Source organism: Mandrillus leucophaeus, unplaced genomic scaffold, assembly GCF_000951045.1.
Source record: "Mandrillus leucophaeus isolate KB7577 unplaced genomic scaffold, Mleu.le_1.0 Scaffold471, whole genome shotgun sequence".
NCBI lineage: Eukaryota > Metazoa > Chordata > Mammalia > Primates > Cercopithecidae > Mandrillus > Mandrillus leucophaeus.
In genome coordinates, this window is record NW_012105043.1 from 229,382 (window position 1) to 250,710 (window position 21,329).

The 21,329-nt window shown below is 37.6% G+C and overlaps 1 protein-coding gene across 1 annotated transcript in view; it reads left to right on the plus strand.

Annotated features, from left to right (window-relative positions):
* HNMT (histamine N-methyltransferase) overlaps positions 1-21,329 on the plus strand; it is a gene marked incomplete at its 5' end in the record, with an annotated part of 50,827 nt that overhangs the window by 22,679 nt on the left and 6,819 nt on the right. The window contains 3 exons of the mRNA XM_011995102.1: positions 12,920-13,027; positions 14,059-14,189; positions 16,845-16,938. Of these exons, the coding sequence (XP_011850492.1) occupies positions 12,920-13,027; positions 14,059-14,189; positions 16,845-16,938 (333 nt within the window). The remainder of the gene's footprint in view (positions 1-12,919; positions 13,028-14,058; positions 14,190-16,844; positions 16,939-21,329) is intronic.

Below are 21,329 nucleotides of genomic sequence, written 5' to 3' on the forward strand. Positions count from 1 at the left end.
CAGAGTTATGACCAAGTAATGACCATGAGAGGTCACATGTGGGAAGAGACTGACTGTAAACTGAGCATGTATTGCCCTGTTCTCCTTAAATGCCATTTTCTGGATCTCAAGTTTAAGATTCCTAGAAAGTTTTGCAATGTACAATAAAAGTAGATTGTTGCCTTCCACATTTTTTTCACTTACCCCTGAATTTGTTGAGAATTTCAGAATTATTTTACTCAATTCTAGTTTACTTTCTGCCATTATTTTGAAACATTAGTTTGGCTTGTGTTCTCTCTGAAAGCATTTGCAGAGCACTTCATACCTGATACTGGAACATATTCATAACATTGTGGGTCCTGCTCTGAAGGATTCAGTTAGAAAGGACAAATGGCCACTGTTTTTTTTTGTTTTTGTTTTTTTGTTTTATTTTGTTTTTTTAACTTTGAATCTCTTATTCTGATGGCTCATGGTTCTATACGGTATAATAACCTCTCATATGCTTGCAATGATTAATGATCAAACCAGCTCAGTTATTCAATCCAGCATTTAAGTATCCTTAGTTATTTTTAACAAACTTATTGGAACCAAGCCTTTGCTAGTATATCATATAAATGAAGAAAAGCAGTAATTTAGATCAGTAAAGACAAGTGTGTTTTATCTGTGTTACCAGCTCCAGTCAATTGATGGGTAGTGTTGGGAGGATTCTCATGCTGCTTCTGGGCTCTGTGGGAAAGACCACTAAGATTATCAGCTATGAGTGGTAGAGTTTTAGATGTGTAGGAGTTAGCCAGTTGAAGTGAATAAGTGAGGGAGAGCTTTTTAGGCAGAGGAGAAAGCATGGGAGAGGATGGTACATAAAGGAAAGAGGGTAGAATGCAAGCAATTCAGGGCTTCTGCAGCCACAAATTTCAGAATATAAAACTGTGAAAGATGAGACTAAGGGCCAGGCAGATAGTCTATGTTTAGTGGAGCAGCTTGACCTGCATGCATTTTATAGTCACTAGAAGATTTTAAGCAGGGAAGTGATGGGTTTGCTTAGCAGTGTTTAAAATGGTTGTCATGGTAAGGGCTTTGAGGAATACAAGACCAGAGGTAGGCTGACCTTTTAGAATATTATTGCAGTATTCCAAAGATGAATAATCTTGGCCTGCATAAGGGCATTGCCAGTAGGGACAGGAGAGACAAAGTAAACTTCGTGATGGCCAGGAAAGGAAGATAAAGGAAGAAGAAACTTGGAGTGATGATGAATAACAAACAGAATGGGTGAATGTTTGAAGAAAAGATAATACTTAAAACTAAATGAACTAAATGTTAAATGGTTAAACAAGACTGTAATATGACAGATCTGAACTATTGACCCCCTCCTTTTCTTTTTATAGACAAGATGATTATATAAATCTTTTGGTTGGCAAGGCATGATTACTCACGCCTGTAATCCCAGCACTTTGGGAGGCCAACATAGGCAGATCACCAGAGGTCGAGAGTTCGAGACCAGCCTGGCCATTATGGTGAAACCCCGTCTCTACTAAAAATATGAAAATTAGCCTGGCATGGTGGTACGTGTCTGTAATCCCAGCTACTTGGGAGGCTGAGGCAGGAGAATCACTTGAACCTGGGAGGCAGAGGTTGTAGTGAGACAAGATCGCACCACTGCACTCCAGCCTGGGCAACAGGGCAAGGCTGTCTCAAAAAAATAAAAATAAATATTTTTGTCCTTGTTGTTTTATTTTAAAGAAAGGTTTTTTAAAGAGAAGTTTAGGGTTTGCAGATAAATTGACAGCAAGGTACAGAGATTTCCCATACAACCCCTGCTCTCAAGCATGGATAGTCTCCCCATTATATATATATTCCCTCCCAGAATTACAGTCTGCTACAATTGATAAACATTCATTGACACATAATTACTAGAAGCTCATAGTTTACTTTAGGGTTTACTTTTGGTGATGTATTCCATGAGTTTAAACAAATGTATAATGGCATGTATCCACCATTATAGTATTATACAGAGTAGTTTTACTGCCCCCAAAATCATCTATGCTCCATCCCTTCACCTCCACCCCTCAGCCCCTGGCAACCACTGATCTTTTCACTGTTTCCATAATGTTGTGTTTTCCACAATATCATCTAGTTGAAATCATACGGCATGTAAGCTTTTCAGATTGGCTCCCTCCAGTTAATAATATGCATTTAAGTTTCTTCCATGTCTTTTCATGGCTTAGTAACTCATTTCTTTCTTGCGCTGAATGATGTTCTATTTTCTGCATGTACCACAGATTTTTTGTTTGTTTGTTTGTTCTTTTACTTATCAGTTTATATGCTGAATGACACATCTTGGTTACTTCCAAGCTTTGGCAATTATGAATAAAGCTAATAAACATCTATGTGCAGATTTTTGTGTGACTATAAGTTTTCAACTCCTTTGGGTAGAAACCAAGGAGCTTGATTACTGAATCCTGTGGTAAGATTATGCTTAGTTTTTTAAGAAACTGCCAAACTGTATTCCAAAGTGGCCCCAGATTTACCTTTCCCACCAGCAGCGAATGAGGGTTCCTGTTGCTCCACATCTTTCCCAGCATTTGTTGTCATTAGTGCTCTGGATCTTGGCCCTTCCAGGTGTGTAATGGTATTTCGTTAATGTTTTAATTTGCATTTCATTGATAGCATATGATATGAAATATATTTTTATATATTTATTTGTCATCTATATATCTTCTTTGGTGAGGTGTTTAGGTCTTTGACCCAATTGTTAATTGTGCTGGTTGTTTTCTTGTTGTTGAGATTTAAGAGTTCTTTGTAAACTTTGGATAATAGTCCTTTTTCAGATGTGCTCTTTTCAATTATTTTCTTTCATGCTTGTCATCTCATTCTCTTGACATTTTCTTTTGTAGAGCAGAAGTTTTTAATTTTAATAAAGTTCAGCTTATTAATTATTTCATAGATGATGCCTTTGGTTTCTATCTAAAAAGTCATCGCCATACCCAAGGTCATCTAGGTTTTCCTCTATGTTATATTTTAGGAATTTTACAGTTTTATGTTTTACACATAGTTCTATGATTCATTTTGAGTTAATTTTTGTGAAGGATGTAAGGTCCGTGTCTAGATTCATTTTTTTGCAGGTGGGTATCCAGTTGTTGCAGCACCATTTGTTGAAAAGACTATCTTTGCTCCATTGTATTGCCTTTGCTCCTTTGTCAAAGATCAGTTGACTATATTTATGTGGGTCTATTTCTGGTCCCTCTATTCTGTTCCACTGATCTGTTTGTCTATTCTTTTGCCAATACCAGGCTGTTTTGATTAATATGGCTTTATAGTAAGTCTTGAAGTCAGGTAGTGTCAGTTCTCCAACTTTGTTCTTCTCTTTCAATATTATGTTGGAGATTATGGGTATAAATTAGTTTTTAAAAATACATGTCTCCTATTTCTGAGGGATACTGAAAAGCAAATCATATAGAATACAATGTCAAGGAATATTTTATTTTATGAATTTATATCTTACGGATATGTATATATACACACATATATTTATATGTACATATGTATATATTCTGAGGGAAAAACTCAAACTTTTTCCTCTGCTGTCTCACCACAACATTCTACACTGAAGACTTCTATGACCAAATGCATGAGGTTTTTTTCCTCCCAACACCAAGCAGCAGATACCATTAGGTGTCTTCCAATTCAATTCAATTCTGATGCTGTCTTCCTGAAAATAATGTCAGATCCCACAGGTTGAGGGCCCAGTTCCACAAGGACTGTCCCCTTTTCAGACACCAGTTGCAAGTTTGGGCCTCCAGAACTTCTGAGCAGCCAGCTTCAAGTTGAGGTTTCCACAACTCCTCTTTGGGTTTGATTAATTTACTAAAGTGGCTCACAGAACTCAGGGAAACTGGCTTACATTTGCTGGTTTATTATATAGGATGTTACAAAGGCTACAGATGAAGAGATGCATAAGGTAAGGTATGAGAGAAGGTACACAGACCTTTCATGCTCTGCCTGGCTATGCCACCCTTCAGGAGCCTACACATGTTCATTATCTGGAAGCTCTTCAAATCCTGTTCTCTTGGGCCTTTTATGAAGACTTCATTAGATAGGCATGACTGAAGCATGGACAACCATGCAGTAACGTGATTGGACAAAAAAGGTTGCAATCTAATACTGATAGACTGAGTGGGGAAACCCAGTGAGGCCTATCTGTTCAGATTCTTCTTGGCCTCTCTGTGCAGCATTAATTCCTCTAGAATATGGGACAGGACCTCCTCTGAAACGAGGTCTTATGACCCTCAATCAGAAAGGTGGAAAAATGTTTTAGTCCTGTCTTGTGTAGGTGAAAGGTTTTCTGAGGTCTGCTCCTGATGCCAAAAGCACCATAACATTATAATAAAAGACTATTAGTAAGGGCTATGGGAATCATAAGCCAGGAGCCATAGATAAAAACTAATATATATAGATATAAAATAATATCACACATATTGATATATGCATATACATGCATTTCTATAGATACATATATGTATGTAAATAGAAGTAGATATTTATATAGCTAGCTATAGATATAGATGATTGTATTATTTCTTACATATATATAACAGTAAGAAATACTAATACCTATTATAAAAGTAACACAGGGCAGGGCCAAGATGGCCAACTAGAAACAGCAGCGTTTGGAGGCTCCCATCGAAAAAAACCATAATAAGCTTGTGAATACTTCACCAGCAACCAAGGCATCCAGATTCTCTCATCAGAACTGACTAGGAGGCTGGCGTGAACCACGAAGAGAAAGAAGAACAGTGTGGTGTGGCGGCCCACACGACAGCCCCATGGGATGGGAGAGTCCTCTCCCACCAGCCAAGAGAGGCAATGGGTGAGCGTGCTTTTTCCACAGAACTGTGCAACCCACTGATTGGAAGATCCCACTCGTGAACCCACACCACCAGGGACTAGCGTCCCAACCCAAGAATGCACAGACTCTTAGCCTCTCAATTGGAGGGAATCTGCTTAAGCCTACCGAACTCCTGGAGGGAGGGGTGACCAGCACTGGCTGTGGCTGCCTGCTGTCAAAGCTATTTGAGCTCCTTGGAGGAGGAGCAGGAGACAGCACTGGGATTCGCATCTGCCTAACACAAAGCTCCCTGGGCAGGAGAAGGGCGGCATCCATCTCTATAGCCCCAGGCTGTGCTTTTCCCCTGCTGGAGAAAGGGAGGCTGGACAGCTTGGTCCCAAGACTTGTCCCTCCCAGTCCAACACACTGGCTGTGGCAGTCTGTGGCCAGAGTGCCTCTTCAGGCCTGACCCTGACCCATCCTTCCTCACTGGGTAAGTCTTCCCCACCCGAACTCCAGTAACGCCAGCCAGAGGCTCAGGGACTGAACCCGAATCTCCCTGGGCCTGAGTCCCTATGGGGAGGGATGGCTGCAGTCTCTGTGGACCAGCAGACTTAGCCTTTCCTCTTGGTAGTTCTGAGGAATCCAGGCAGCCCAGACAAGTGGGTTCCCCCCAAGTGAGGCACTGTGTTCAACAGGTCCTGTTCCCCATGCCACCCAACTGGGTGAGACTCTTCAATTAGAGGTTGTCAGACACCCTATACAGGAGTGTTCCTACTGGCATCAGGCTGGTGCCCCTCAAGGTCAGAAGTCCCAGAAGAAGCAGGCACTCAACTTTGCTGTTCTCCAGCCTCTTTGAGTAACATCTCCAGGCACAAGAGTGAACCAGATAAATAGGTCCTGAAGTGAACCCCCAGCAAATGGCAGCAGCCCTACAGAAGAGGGACCTAAACACTGAAAGAAAAACAAACAAGCAGAAAGCAACAACAACAGCGTCAACAACAACAACAAGTCTCCACAAAAACCCTGTCCAAGGGCTAGCAGCCTCAAAGACCAAAACTAGACAAACTCAAGAAGTTGAGAAAATATCAATGAAACAATGCCAAAAACCCAAAAGGTCAGACTGTCTTTGCTCCTCCAAATGATTTCAATGTTTCTCCATCAAGGTCACAGAACTGGAGGGAGGATCAGATGGACAAATTGACAGAAGTAGGTTTCAAAAGATGGGTAATAAAAAACTACACAGATCTAAAGGAGCATGTTCTAAGCCAATACAAAGAAGCTAAGAACCTTGATAAAATGTTAGCGGAATTGCTAACTAGAATAACCAGTTTAGAGAGGAGCATAAACAATGTGAGGGAGCTGAAAAACACAGCCCAAGAACTTCCTGAAGCGTACACATGTATCAATCGCTGAATCAAACAAGTGGAAGAAAGGATGTCAGAGTCTGAAGACCACCTTCCTGGAATAAGGCATGCAGATAAGATTAGAGAAAAAAGAATGAAAAGGAATGAACAAAGCTTCCAAGAAATATGGGACTTCATAAGCAGACCAAACCTACAATTGATTGGAGTACAAGAAGGAGATGGAGAGAATGGAAACAAGCTGGAAAACACACTTCAGGATATTATCCAGGAGAATTTCCTCAACCTAGCAAGACTGCCAACATGCAAATTCAGGAAATACAGGCAACATCATTAAGATACTCCATAAGAAAATCATAATAAGATACTCCCCAAGACACATAATCATCAGATTGAAGATTAAAATGAAGGAAAATTGTTAAGGGCAGCCAGAGAGAAAGGCCAGGTCACCTACAAAGGGAAGCCCATCAGACTAACAGCAGACCTCTCAGCAGAAACTCTACATGTCAGAAAAGATTGCGGGCCAATATTCAACATTCTTAAAGAAAAAAAAATTTCATATCCAGCCAAACTCGCTTCATAAGTGAAGGAGAAATAAAATCCTTTCCAGACAAGCAAATGCTGAGGAATTTTGTTGTCACCAGGCCTGCCCTGCAAGAGCTCCTGAAGGAAGCACTAAACATGGAAAGAAAAAGCCAGTAGCAGCCACTGCAAAAACACATCAAAATATAAAGACCAATGACACTATGAAGAAACTGCAACAACTAGTGTACAAAATAACCAAACAGCAGCATGATGATAGGGTCAAATTCACACATTATGATACTAACCTTAAATGTAAATGAGCTAAATGTTCCAATTAAAAAGACACAGACTGGCAAATTTGATAGAGTCAAGACCCATCAGTGTGCTGTATTCAGGAGACCCATCTCATGTGCAAAGACACACATAGGCTCAAAATAAAGGGATGGAGGAAAATTTATCAAGCAAATGGAAAGCAAAAAATAAACAGGGGTTGCAATCCTAGTCTCTGACAAAACAGACTTTAAACCAACAAAGATCAAAAAAGACAAGGGCATTACATAATGGTAAAGGGAACAATTCAACAAGAAGAGCTAACTATTCTAAATATATATGCACCCAATACAAGAGCACCCAGATTCATAAAACAAGTTTTTAGAGACCTACAAAGAGAGCTATACTCCCAGACAATAACAGTGGAAGACTTTAACACCCCACTGTCAGTATTAGATCAATGAGACAGAAAATTAATAAGGATATTCAGCTCTGGATCAACTGGACCTAGTAGACATCTGCAAAACCAACAGAATATACATTCTTTGCAATGCCACTTGGCACTTATTCTAAAATTGACAACATAATTGGAAATAAAACACTCCTTAGCAAATGCAAAATAACTGGAATCATAACAGCATCTCAGACTACAGTGCAATGAAATTAGAACGCAGGATTAAGAAACTCACTCAAAACCACACAATTACATGGAAATTAAACAACTTGCTCCTGAATAACTCCTGGGTAAATAATGAAATTAATGCAGAAACCAAGAAGTTCTTTGAAACCAACAAGAACAAAGAGACAACCTACCAGAATCTCTGGGACACAACTAAAGCAGTGTTAAGAGGGAAGTTTATAGCACTAAATGGCCCTATCAGAAAGCTTGAAGATCTCAAGTTGAAACCCTAACATCACAATTAAAAGAGTTACAGAGGCAAGAACAAACTAATCCAAAAGCTGACAGAAGACTAGAAATAACTAAGATCAGAGAAGAATTAAAGGAGATAGAGACCCAAAAAAACCTCGAAAAAAAAAATCAATGAGGTCAGGAGCTAGTTTTTTGAAAAAATTAACAAAATAGACAGACTGCTAGCTAGACTAATAAAGAAGAAAAGAGAGAAGAATCAAATAGACACAATAAAAAATGATAAAGGGGATATCCCTACTGACCCCACAGAAATACAAACTACCATCAGAGAATACTATAAACACCTCTACATAATAAACTAGAAACTCTAAAAGAAATGGTTAAATTCCTGGGCACTTCCCCTCCCCCCGCTCAATTAAGACTAGACCAAGAAGAAGTGGAATCCCTGAATGGACCAATAACAAGTTCTGAAATTGAGGCTGTAATTAATAGCCTACCAACCAAAGAAAGTCCAGGACCAGATGGATTCACAGCTGAGTCCTACCAGAAATACAAAGAGGAGCTGGTACCATTTCTTCAGATACTATTACAAGCGATTGAAAAGGAGGGATGCCTCCCTAACTCATTTTATGAAGCCAGCATCATCCTGATAACAAAATCAGGAAGAGACACAACAAAAAAAGGACACTTCAGGCCAGTATCTCCGATGAGTATCAATGGGAAAATCCTCAATAAAATACTGGCAAACCGAATTCAGCAGCACATCAAAAAACTTATCCACCAGGATCAAGTTGGCTTCATCCCTGGGATGCAAGGCTGGTTCAACATACACAAATCAAAAAACATATTCTATCACATAAGCAGAACGAAAGACAAAAACCACATGATTATCTCAATAGATGCAGAAAAGGCCTTTGATAAAATTAAACATCTTTTCTTGTTAAAAACTCTCAATAAACTAGGTATTAATGGAACATATCTCAAAATAATAAAAACTATTTATGACAAACTTATCCAACCAATATCATATTGACTGGACAAAAGCTGGAAGCATTCCTGTTGAAAACTGGTACAAGACAAGGATGTCCTTTCTCACCACTCCTATTCAACATAGTATTGGAAGTTGTTGCCAGGGCAATCAGGCAATAGAAAGAAATAAAAGGTATTCAAATAGGAAGAGAGGAAGTCAAATTGTCTCTGTTTGCAGACAACATGATTGCATATTTAGAAAACCCCATTGTCTCGGCCTAAAAACTTCTGAAACTGATAAACAGCTTCAGCAAAGTCTCAGGATACAAAATCAATGTGCAGAAATCACAAGCATTCCTTTACGCCAACAACAGACAAACACAGAGCCAAATCATGAATGAACTCCCAATCACAATTGCTACAAAGAGAATAAAATACCTAGGAATACAGCAAAAAGTGATGTGAAGAACCTCTTCAAGGAGAACTACAAAGCATTGTTCAAGGATGTAAGAGAGGATACAATCAAATGGGAAAACATTCCATCCTTCTGGATAAGAAGAATCAATTTTATGAAAATGGCCATACTGCCCAAATTGATTTGTAGATTCAATGCTATTCCCATCAAAATGCCATTGACATTCTTCACAGAATTAGAAAAAGCTATTTTAAGTTTCATATCTAATCAAAGAAGATCACATATAGCCAGGACAATCCTAAGCAAAAGGAACGAAGCTGGAGGCATCATGCTACCTGACTTCAAACTATACTACAAGTCTACAGTAACCAAAACAGCATGGTACTGGTACCAAAACAGACATAGAGACAGATGAAACAGAACAGAGACCTCAGAAATAACACCACACATCTACAACCATCTGATCTTCAACAAACCTGACAAAAACAAGCAACAGGGAAAGGATCTCCTATCCAGTAAATGGTGCTGGGAAAACTGGCTAGCCACATGCAGAAAACTGAAACTGGACCCCTTCCTTACATCTTACACAAAAATTAACTCAAGATGGATTAAAGACTTAAACGTACAACCCAAAACCATAAAAACCTAGAAGAAAATCTAGGCAATACCATTCAGGACCTAGGCATGGACAAAGACTTCATGACAAAAATGCCAAAGGCAATTGCAACAAAAGCCAAAATTTACAAATGGGATATAATTAAACTAAAAAGCTTCTGCACAGCAAAAGAAACTATCATCAGAGTGAACAGGCAACCTAGAGAATGGGATAAAATTTCTGCACTCTACCCATCTGACGAAGGTCTAATATCCAGAATTAACAAGGAACTTAAATGAGTTTATAGGAAAAAAACAAACCACCCCATCAAAAAGGGGGCAAAGGATATGAACAGACACTTCTCAAAAGAAGACATTTATGTGGCCAACAAACATGAACAAGTTAGGACCAAAAAACAAAAGCAGATGGACACTAAAACAACAGGTATAAAATGGAAATGTCCCTGACAAACACGTATGGTCACCCTACTTATGAGGTCAGAAATAGATTTTATGTTCTAATTGACTCTTAAGGAAATAGTTGCATTATCGCCTCTTCTTAAACTTAATTTATTTTTGCTAGGAATCCAGCACACATGGGCTTACACTCTACAGGCTGTTATGCAAACCAATGGTTTCTGTATGTCAATTGTGATTCTAGCATTGTGTCCTCTATCAGTGCCCCAGGAAGAGGGACTGCCTGGCTGTGAACATGTTCCAGATTGTGCTAGATGTATTTTGCCAACCAGGCCAACCTGAAATGTCTAAGTCCATCTTTGGAGGAGAGCTCATCAAGCCCTGAGGGAATATAATTTCACTTCAGTTATCTTTTTCAAAATGTCAAATTTGAGATCCTCAAATTTTTCATTTAAAATGTGTGACTAGGTTAATATGAGGCAAGAACAGAAAATTTTGGTCTCTAGTCTTTTGGGGGCAAACTATAATCTATTTCCCATTAGCCCACAGCTATTCTTATCAGGCTTTTGTCTTAGTTATCTTTTTTTCCCTTCAAAATGGTTGCTGAACAGAAGAATTAAAAGTTTTTCATGTCTTTTTAGTATTTGTTATCTTTCTACTTCTTATATGAAGTAGTTAGAAGAACAAATATTGTAGATTTAGACAAATGTGACTTAAACTTCAGGTATATCAATATCCCTTGAATGTCAACATACTCAAATCACCTAATCCAGTTGGGAATATTAATAATATCATGGAACTTGCTGTCAGGATTAATGAGATGTTCCAGGTAAAGAGCCTAGCACAGTGTTTAGCAATTAGTAGGTGGCCAATAATAAATGGCAGCTATAGTTATCAATGAAGAGATACACGATTTTAAGTAGGTAGGACTGGCTGTGAAGAAAATGGTCACATAAGTGACTTCATACTCTATTTCAGCTTCCTTCCCACTCTCCCTCCTTCCCTCCACACACACCATGTATGCCATCTCCTATTGCCAGTACTTGGGACTCTCATATGCTCCTGGACCACTGTCTTTTCCTAGTCTAGCATCTTCTGTTCCTGGTTTATTTTCCTCATCTGTTTCCTTCCAGACCTCCCAGTCCTATGACCTCTGCTTTTGCTTCCTGCCATGTGCAACCTTGGAAAGTTTCTGTTAATGTCATTTATGCCAAATGTTAAAGACTAACATCATTTTCCTATGCTAATCTTGCCAGGAGGTATTTCCATTTTAATGAAGGTCAACATCATAACGTAATTGAATAAAAGTGCAAAACATAAGTTGGAGGTATCAGCAATAGGGAGAGAAGAAGTATTTTCAAGAGATGGACTCAAGATAACAATAAAAATAATGAACAGCTAACATTTATTCAGTGCCAACTTTATTTTGCACTGTGTATTATATGCATTACTTCATTTAACCCTCACAACTAATAAATTAGTTACTATTATTATTTTTATTTTTCTAATTAAAAAAATGAAGCTTGGAGAGGTAAAGCAAATTGCCCAAAGTCGTATACACCGAGTAAGTGAAGAAGACAGGTTTAAAACTCAAGTCCATCTGATTATTGTCATCTCTCTTACACTATCCCTTACAGGCTGAATTTTCACCAGGGCAGGTATCTACTGACCCTTCTTATAATCATTCTGTAGAGCCTAGTGCAGTGCCTGAAAAATGGTATAATATGAATAATATATATGAATAATATAATTATTATATTCATATAATAATATGAATCATATAAGTATGAATAAATATCTGCCTTGCTCATAGTCACCTCACCATACCTTTCTGGAATCACCTCTTGCTTGGAGGCCCTGCCTTGCTCCATATTCTAAGAAATCCAGACTGCTAGTAGTTCCAAATACACTCTTTTATTTTCTGTGTGTGTGTCTGTCATCTTGTCCCCTGTATCTGCAATCCCTCACTTCCCCACAGTTTCTGGGCTAACTTCCATTTACCCTGAGAGTGACAGAGTTCACGAGTGATCTTTCCCCATGAAGCACCGTCACGCTGGCCTCATCTCTCGTCCTCTCCCCACATATTCTCTTCCCCTTTCCTACCTTGATTCAACTGAGCCAGGGCTATTTCTGTGTCTGCGTCACAGATAATAGGGTTTATGAGGGCAGATATCTGACATGTTTTTCTTCTTTATTTTACCTGACTTATTTGTACCCCTTTTTAATCTGACTTTTTTTCTTGTACTCTTCTGGCCTAGCCTACTCTACCAATTCTGAGGTGCATTTTTTTTTCATATTTTAATACCTCTGATATTGTTATGCTGTCCAGTTGATAAAATCTTAAAATTATAATTGACAGTGGCTTTTTTTAAAACTTGGTGAAACAAAAATAAGGGTTAATTTCCTTCTACAATCAACAGCATCTTTGATTTGATGAAATATAGTGATAGATGTTAAAGATCATATGAACGAATGAATGGCACTCACAGCCCTCCTTGAGTCACATTACTATGCCTACTTAAAACCTAACTGTTCAGCATCACAGGCCTCATGGCAGGGCAGCAGTTGAACATTATTCTTTATTTATGCTAGGCTTTCCTAGTAAAGGTAGGGCAAATAATAAATCAGCTAAAATTGTTTTTAATCATTTCTTGCTGGAATGATGTGACCTGTCCCATATGTTTATCTTCCAGGTGAAATTGATCTTCAAATTGTCTCCAAAGTTCAGGCTCAATACCCAAGAGTTTGTATCAACAATGAAGTTGTTGAGCCAAGTGCTGAACAAATTGCCAAATACAAAGGTACCTGTAACTCCTGGTCCTCTACCCCAGATCCTATCCCAAAAGACTCAACTCAAATTGTTCCCTTGAATGATTAATAATATAGTTACTGTGGTATGCTATTCACAAGCTTAGTGGGAGAAGAACTGAATTAGTTCTTGGCAGGCATGACTAAACATCTCAAAATGTGAACAGTGAATAATAAACTCCCTTTTCTATTGACACTTAATCCATTCCCCAGTTGTCATCAATGATTACCTTTTGATGTTTATGCTTAGATAGAGATTCATTCATTGATCCAGAATTATTTAAACCAACCTTAAAGAGCTTATGTTTAGTGGGTTACAGTAAAAGTTCACAAACTTTTCCTGGCAAAGACCAAATAGTAAATATTTTAGACTCAGAAGGTCAGTCCAGTCTCTGTCACAACTAATCAACCTGCCATGTACCACAAAGGCAGCCAAAAAAAGGTAAACTAATGAGCGCGGCTGTGTTTGAATAAAACTTTATTTGTAAACACTAAAATTTGAATTTCATATCATTTTCACATATGAAATAGCATCCTTCTTTTGTTTTTTTAAATCATTCAAAAATATAATGACGTGAAACATGAATGGCAGTGACACAAAGTCAGGAAGTAGAACAATATAAGTTTTTAGCTTGCAGTTCATACAAAAATAAGTAGCAGGCTAGATATAGTCCCTGGACAGTGGTTTGCCTACTCCTGAATTATACAAACATATCATCTCTTTCCAATTCACTTTCCATTGATAAAATTCACCAGTTGATTCTTCATTAATACTAAGACAATATAGCCTGTGTCTGCCCAGGGGTCTTGTAATTATTTCTTACTGACTCTTTCTTTCACCTCTAATTTCATTAAATACTAGAAAAACAGCAGTATGAACTCTCTGGTCTCCCAGACATAAGAAAGAAAAATGTTCTTTCTATCTGTTTGTATATAACATTGATTACATTAAAATTATATATGGAAATGGGTTCCACATTTGCAATTAAAATTGATGGTGTGTCATCTCTTCTCTGTATTTTAGAGCTTGTAGCCAAGACACCAAACCTTGAGAATGTAAAGTTTGCTTGGCATAACGAGACATCATCTGAATATCAAAGAAGAATGTTGGAGAAAAAGGAGGTTCAAAAGTGGGACTTTATTCATATGATTCAGGTAAGAATATGTATTATAAAAAGAAGACTTTTCATATATATATATATGTGTGTGTATATATAATGAATACCTACTATTCTAACTTTTAAAAGGAAAATGAAAATCTTCTGATTTCTAATTTTAAAAGTGACTATGATCTGCCCAAATAAATGATGAAGATGTTTATAATACTAAGATTCTCTTTAACATTCAAAAAACCAGTTTTCTCTAATCAAAATACATCTACAGTTATCCATTGTTAAAAATGTTGGCTTAATTCTTATTTCTTTTTTTGAGATGGGAGTCTCACTGTGTCACCCAGGCTGGAGCATGGTGGCATGATCTTAGCTCACTGTAGCCTTAACCTCCTGAGCTTAAGCAATCCTCCCACTCCAACTTCCTGGTTAGTTGAGACCACAGGTGTGCACCGCCACACCCAACTAATTTTTTTATTTTTTGTAGAGCTGCGGCCATACTATGTTGCCCAGACTGGTCTTGAAATCCTGGGCTCAAGTGATCTTCCCACCTCAACCTCCAACAGTGTTGGAATTATAGGTGTGAGCCACTGCACCCAGTCTTTAATTTATTTTTATATCATTGAATGTTTATATAGAGATTTGAGAATGATAACATCATAACATATTCTCTAGTGACTCTAAAGGTTTGGGTGGACCAATGTCCCAGAGTGTTTCTGTAGTGGACATATCGTCGAAGGGGCAGATTAAATGATGCCTCAGTTCAATAAATTTGTACTTCCATCATCCAGATCCAACAAACTGACTCACACATGTTATAGAAAAGGAGTGACTATTGAGTAGATAACATGGGGCTGGATTTCCAGAGATAACTAATATTTCTGAATAGCATAAGGGATGTATGGGTTTTGGAAGCTGGTTACCATTGGGAAATGTACATATTTTGGCAATACCACTTGATTAACAACAAAACACTATTTTTCTTCCTGGTCTACGATAGTCACCCCAAAAGAATAAACTTACTACAAGTCAAAGGAAGAAATACTCCGATTTTGTCATATACAGGCAATTCTATGTCTCTGCTTCTTTAGCTGATGAAATCTTTTGCCTGTCAGGTAGTACTTTTCACTGTCCAGGATGCCAAGATATTTCTCTACCAGATTTGCTTTTGTTCCCACTTCCTCACATAACTGTTTTATAACTCCCCTCTCTCCTTACTACTCCTGCAGTCTCTTCCAGATCATTCATTCTGAACCGATGACCTCACTTCACAATGTATAGAGAAAATAGAAACTACGAGATAGAAACTCATTTTTCACCTACTAACTTTGCAAACATAACTGCATTTGTGCACCATCTCCTTCTTCCATCTTACTGCAAAAACCTCCTTTTATCAAAAAACACTCCCTCTGCTTAACCCTGGATCCTATTCTTTTCTCTGTAATAAATGTTTTGATTTCGGGAATCAACTTCTCTTTCCTATTTCTCTTAAAACTTCCATGTTTCTTCCTTCTTTCTTACAGCAATTCTGTTTCCCTCTGCATCTCTATCCTGTTCTTCTCTCTCCATCTCTGTCTACGCCCCATTTTTCTGTGCAGCATCTGTGCCTCTCTGTTACTCACTATAGTCCTCACACACTCATGATACTTTTACAACCTCAATGTCAATTCAGAAAATTTCACTGTCTTTGAGAAAAATTTAAGGGATCTTCTATGGGCCACCTCTGCATTTCTATCCAGGTCATATTGCAGATTATTAGTCATCATATTGATTTGCTATATTTGGGTACCTGCCTATGGTCCCTGTGGTGGAAAATGTGGAGTGTGGTCCCTAAGGTACCATGAGCCATGCACAGGTCAGGTCCATTTTATTTCATTCATTCATATGAAAGAGGCATAGCTAAAGTACTTTTCTTTTGTGCAATGAGTTCTCTAAGGACAGGCTATTTGGAACATTGAATTCTTGTCCAACAAAGATGAAGATGAGATATAAGAAGTGTCTATGGGGGTGGGGTCCAAAGATGCAAGCCATGGGGAACAACTTCCCATTGTCAATACCTAAGTCCAAGCTCTGTGTTGGGTGGAAAGGCCTGTACTTCACTAGAGATTGGTCCATAATTATTAAAAATGGGTGGCCTGACCCCTAAACACCCTGTGGCCAAGCAGATAACCTCATGCTTTATTTAGTCCAACTTCCTACAGAATCTGTCATCATCAGAGCCTGTCACATTTTCTGTGATTTTAAAAAAGCATCTGTGAGCATATGGAGAAGCTAGTGCAAAGGGCTTAATTGTAAAGCAACGGTCCATGAAATGGGATCCGTTTTTATGGTGCCGAAACCATTTTCTCCCAGAAGAACTGCAATTCACGATATAGAATAGGCATAGGATTCATGTCCCCATGTGGAATGGTGACTAAGTGTCTCCAGCTATAAATGTCTATGCTATGGCAGCCAGAAAGAGTAAATTTAAAACCATTTGACTCTAGTCGAACAAATACCATACTTTTCCATTTCCCCAAATATTTTCTCACATTATTGTTCTATGTCTTCATGCAACGTCTTTTATTTTTAAATTTCTTAAGTGTTTTCTTCAATAAAAATTAACTCAACTAGAAAATCAAACTTTCTAGGAGTATCTAGCCCAAGCAATAAAGACTTCAACATAAAGAAGCATCTCATTTCTCTTTTTCCTCATTTCTAGATGCTGTATTATGTAAAAGACATCCCAGCTACCCTGAAATTCTTCCATAGTCTCTTAGGTACCAATGCTAAGATTCTCATTATTGTTGTGTCAGGTAAGTTATTTTCATTCAGCCTGAATTTAAAAACAGCAATAGTACATGTATGCATGGACCCCTGTGTTTGAAAGAAGCTTATGTATTTTGTCTTCATTATGAAATTCTTGCCTTGGCCTCTAATCATCACCAGCTAATTTTCACAGTATTAGGGAAGTTATTCACAACAGTTCTCAATTTAGAAGGTATAATGGAATTAAACATTTGTTTACTTCTTTCTTTTGGTAAAATATGTCTTTCTCTTCTATGTAAGAATCCTTTTTGTAAAGCTTAGAGTAAATTCAACTGACAAAAGATTTTAAATGAGACTAAAAATAGTAAACATTTATTTTACCTACTTTGTGCCATTTGAATGTTTCTTTTCCCTCTGTGATGTTTATTAATAAATAAAGGTTTAAGTATTTCAGATATCATCAAATTTAATTAACTTGCATTCTTAGAGCCATGATCAACACTGCTTGCTATAGGTTTTTTCAAATGCCTATCAAAAACAGTTCATTTGTTGTGTTTTGTGTTGGTGTTTTATTTCTAGCGAGGCATGTGAGCATGACCAGTTGCTGGCAGGGATCTAGTATCACACAGAGAACACAAGTAAACATTTTTAGATAATGAAACATTGACATTGTTGAGGACAGTATTTATTACTTCTTTCATTCAGCAATCTTTATCGATTGTCCACCAGTACTTATGGGTTGATTTTAGATACACAACAGACTCTGTCTCCCTAAAGTTATACCAGACCCCATACTTGGGCACTGTATGTCAAAAAATTGATTTGTTCTTAAACATGAAGAATTGCTTTAAAGATGGCAAACATGGTTATAGCTTGTAATCCTGGGTTTGACCTTATGTGAAAGTTTGGCAATAGAGAGCTCCTATACACAACCTCTCCGCCAAGGGAACATTTAGATACACTATTTTTATCTCTAACTCATTAAAAATACTCATTCATGTGGGAGAGGTCTCACTTCCCATTTAGAAGGGCTTATGGAAACTGGATTCATCTTACTAACCTCTCTCTGAACTAATAAAGTGCTATGAACTGCATTTAGAATTGCAAAGTAAACTTAGTTATCAACATTGTAGGCAGCCTATTCTTGATGATATTCATCAATCATACAGAAAAAGTATTGTAGACAGAAATAACAATTCATTGAGAAGTCATATATTTTTTATCTTAGAATATGTTTCATCTCAATGGTAGATCTAATCTTTTATTTATATTTGGTTTATTCCAACATATTTTCAGAAGTTAAGTATCTGAGCACCCAAAAGTTAGCTATCTATGAGTGTATATTACCAATAAGACAAAGCCAGCCTGAAGTTTAGAAGGGAGCATGAATAGTCCACATGTAACTGAGAAGTGACTAAGTGCCCTTATGGCTACAGTATTCTGCTGGCTGTATCATGAATGAATTAATTGATGATTATTGGCATCAAGAAGCTTGAAGACCAAAATGAACTCAATGACATGTGTTGTATGTTAATACATGGAGCAAGAATACTGAGGCACTTCTAGCTATGTGAATTTGGTCTCTGCATCTCAGTTTATTCAAGGGCTATTTCTGGATAACCATATCTGCATTATGTTACATCTTTTCATATATGTGGTTCATGAGTACCGTCTGTAAATAAACATTCATAATTTAAAAAATCAAAAGAAAGGGAGTAAAGACTCAAAAATCAGTTAGCTTTTTTTGAAAAGTATTTTGAGTCAAAAATTATTTAATCAATGTATTTGATGATGGAAATGTTTTATTCACTTTCTCAATATGCAGTTAACAATTCTTCATTACTGCTTATAGCACAGGAGACAGCTATTCCAAAGAGGAAAACATTGTTAATAGACATAAGAATGCAATGAATAACATTTGACAGATTATTAAAGAGATTTTGATGATCTCCTTCCTTTACCATATGCACTTCTTAGAAGAGATTTACACAGCTATAGCCATCCATTTTTTCCTAAAAGAAAAACCACTTAGCAAAAGTAGAAGAAAGATTTAGATATTTTATTTGGGGTTTTCTGCTTCTCTTTCTCCTAAAGCTAAGAATGTCTTGACTTTTTTTGCCTCTATTTGTCAGAATGCTAAGTAAATAAATTAATTAAATATAAGTTAATTTTTTAAAAAACCCGCTTTTCACATTAATGATTACTTTGCAGTGAAAAATAATTCTACCTGAAAAGAGAAATAGAATTGTGAGCTATGTTGATCATTGTCATCAATTTAGTATAACTGGAATGCCCCCAGATTCTCCAGTCCTATGGGCATGTCATACTTAACTCTTAAACATCCAGAGTAAATGACGGAGCTCTCATTTCAAGTAACTTGGGTAATCCATTCCCTCATCACCATTCCTTTACTCCTGAGGATTCCTGAGGTCAGACTTAAATGCTCCTGATGATTGCCATCCACTGCCTGCTCCAAGTTCAACTTTTGATTTCTTCTCTCTAAATCTTTCATGTACTGCAACTGCCCTTTCTCATCTTATTTCACATTGCCCTAACCATGGACATAGTCCTACCTCCTTCCTTCTCCAAAACACCGTTCTTGCTTTTGACAGATGTTGAAACCTGTGGGGGAGAAAGAGGAACAAAGAACAGAATTCAGCATTAAGGTCCCACCGTGACTCTTTCTCACCTTTCTCTTGCTCAGTCTGGACTCCCTTCCATTGAACCTGCTCTCATAACTTCTCTCAGCCTTCCCTCATATCCTCTTAGTTCAGTGCTGAGATGCCACCTCCTCACTTTCTGTTGCAACCCTCTTTTTTAAGTTTTATTTTAAGTTTGGGGGTACATCTGAAGGTTTGTCACCTAGGTAAACGTGTCCGGTGGCAGGGGGGTTGTTAAACAGATTATTTCATCACCCAGGTATTAATCCCACTACCCAATCATAATCTTTTCTGCTCCTCTTCCTCCTCCCACCCTCCTTCCTCAAGTAGACTTCAATGTCTGTTGTTTCCTTCTTTGTGTTCATCAGTTCTCATCATTAAGCTCCCACTTATAATTCAGAACACGCAGTATTTGGTTTTCTGTTTCTGCGTTAGTTTTCTAAGGCCAATAGTTTCTGGCTCCATCCATGTCCCCAGAAAAGATATGATCTCATTTTATTTTTTTATGACTGCATAGTGTTCCATAGTGTATATGTATCACATTTTCTTTAACCAGTCTGTCACTGATGGGTATTTAGGTTGATTCCATGTCTTTGCTGTTGTGAATAATCTTGCAATGAACATTTATGTGCATGTTTCTTTATGATAGAATGATTAATATTCCTCTGGGTATATACCCAGTAATGGGATTCCAAACTATACTATAGGGGGGTACAGTAACCAAACAGCATGGTACTGGTACAAAAACATAGACCAATGGAACAGAATAGAGAAACCAGAAATAAGGCCACACACCTACAACCATCTGATCTTTGACAAAGCTGACAAAAACAAGCAATGGGGAAAAGACTTCTTATTCAATAAATCGGGCTGGGATAACTGGCTAGCCATATGCAGAAGATTGAGGCTGGACTCCTTCCTTATACTCTATATAAAAATCAACTCACTATGGCTTAAAGACTACCCAAAACTATAAAAACCCAGAAGACAACCTAGGCAATACCATCCTGCACATAGGAACAGGCAAAGATTCCATGACAAAGACACCAAAAGCAATAAAAACATTAGCAAATAGCATCTAATTAAACTTAAGAGCTTCTGTACAGCAAAAGAAACTATCAACAGAATAAACAGACAACCTACAGAAAGGGAGAAAATATTTGCAAACTATGAATTTGACAAAGGTCTAATATCCATCATCTATAATGAACTTAAATTTACAAGAGAAAAACAACCCCATTAAAACGTGGGCAAAGGACGTGAATAAACACTTCTCAAAAGAAGACAGAGATGTGGCCAACAAACATTTGAAGAAAAGCTCAACATCACTGATCATTAGCAAAATGAAAATCAAAACCACAATGAGATACCATCTCATACCAGTCAGAATGACTGTGTATTAAAAAGACAAAAAATAACAGATGCTGATGAGGTTGTGGAGTAAAAGGAACACTTATACATTGTTGGTGAGAGTGTAAAGTGGTTCAACCACTGTGGAAAGCAGTATGGCAATTTCTCAGAGAGTTAAAAGAAGAACTACCAGTTGACCCAGCAACCCTCTTATAGAGTAGTTTAATTCCTTTTTATTCTATTTCTGTCACCTAGATAAACCTGTGCATACATGAACTTGGCTTAACAACAATACATTTCCCTGAGATAAATTATTTTGCTCCCCTCCCTGAGATGAGCCTCATCTCATTCATAAAGCATCAGAAGAAGAGTTCAGTTCATGTCTGTCTCCCTCAGATAAGGTATATGATGAAGGTGACTGTAGTTTC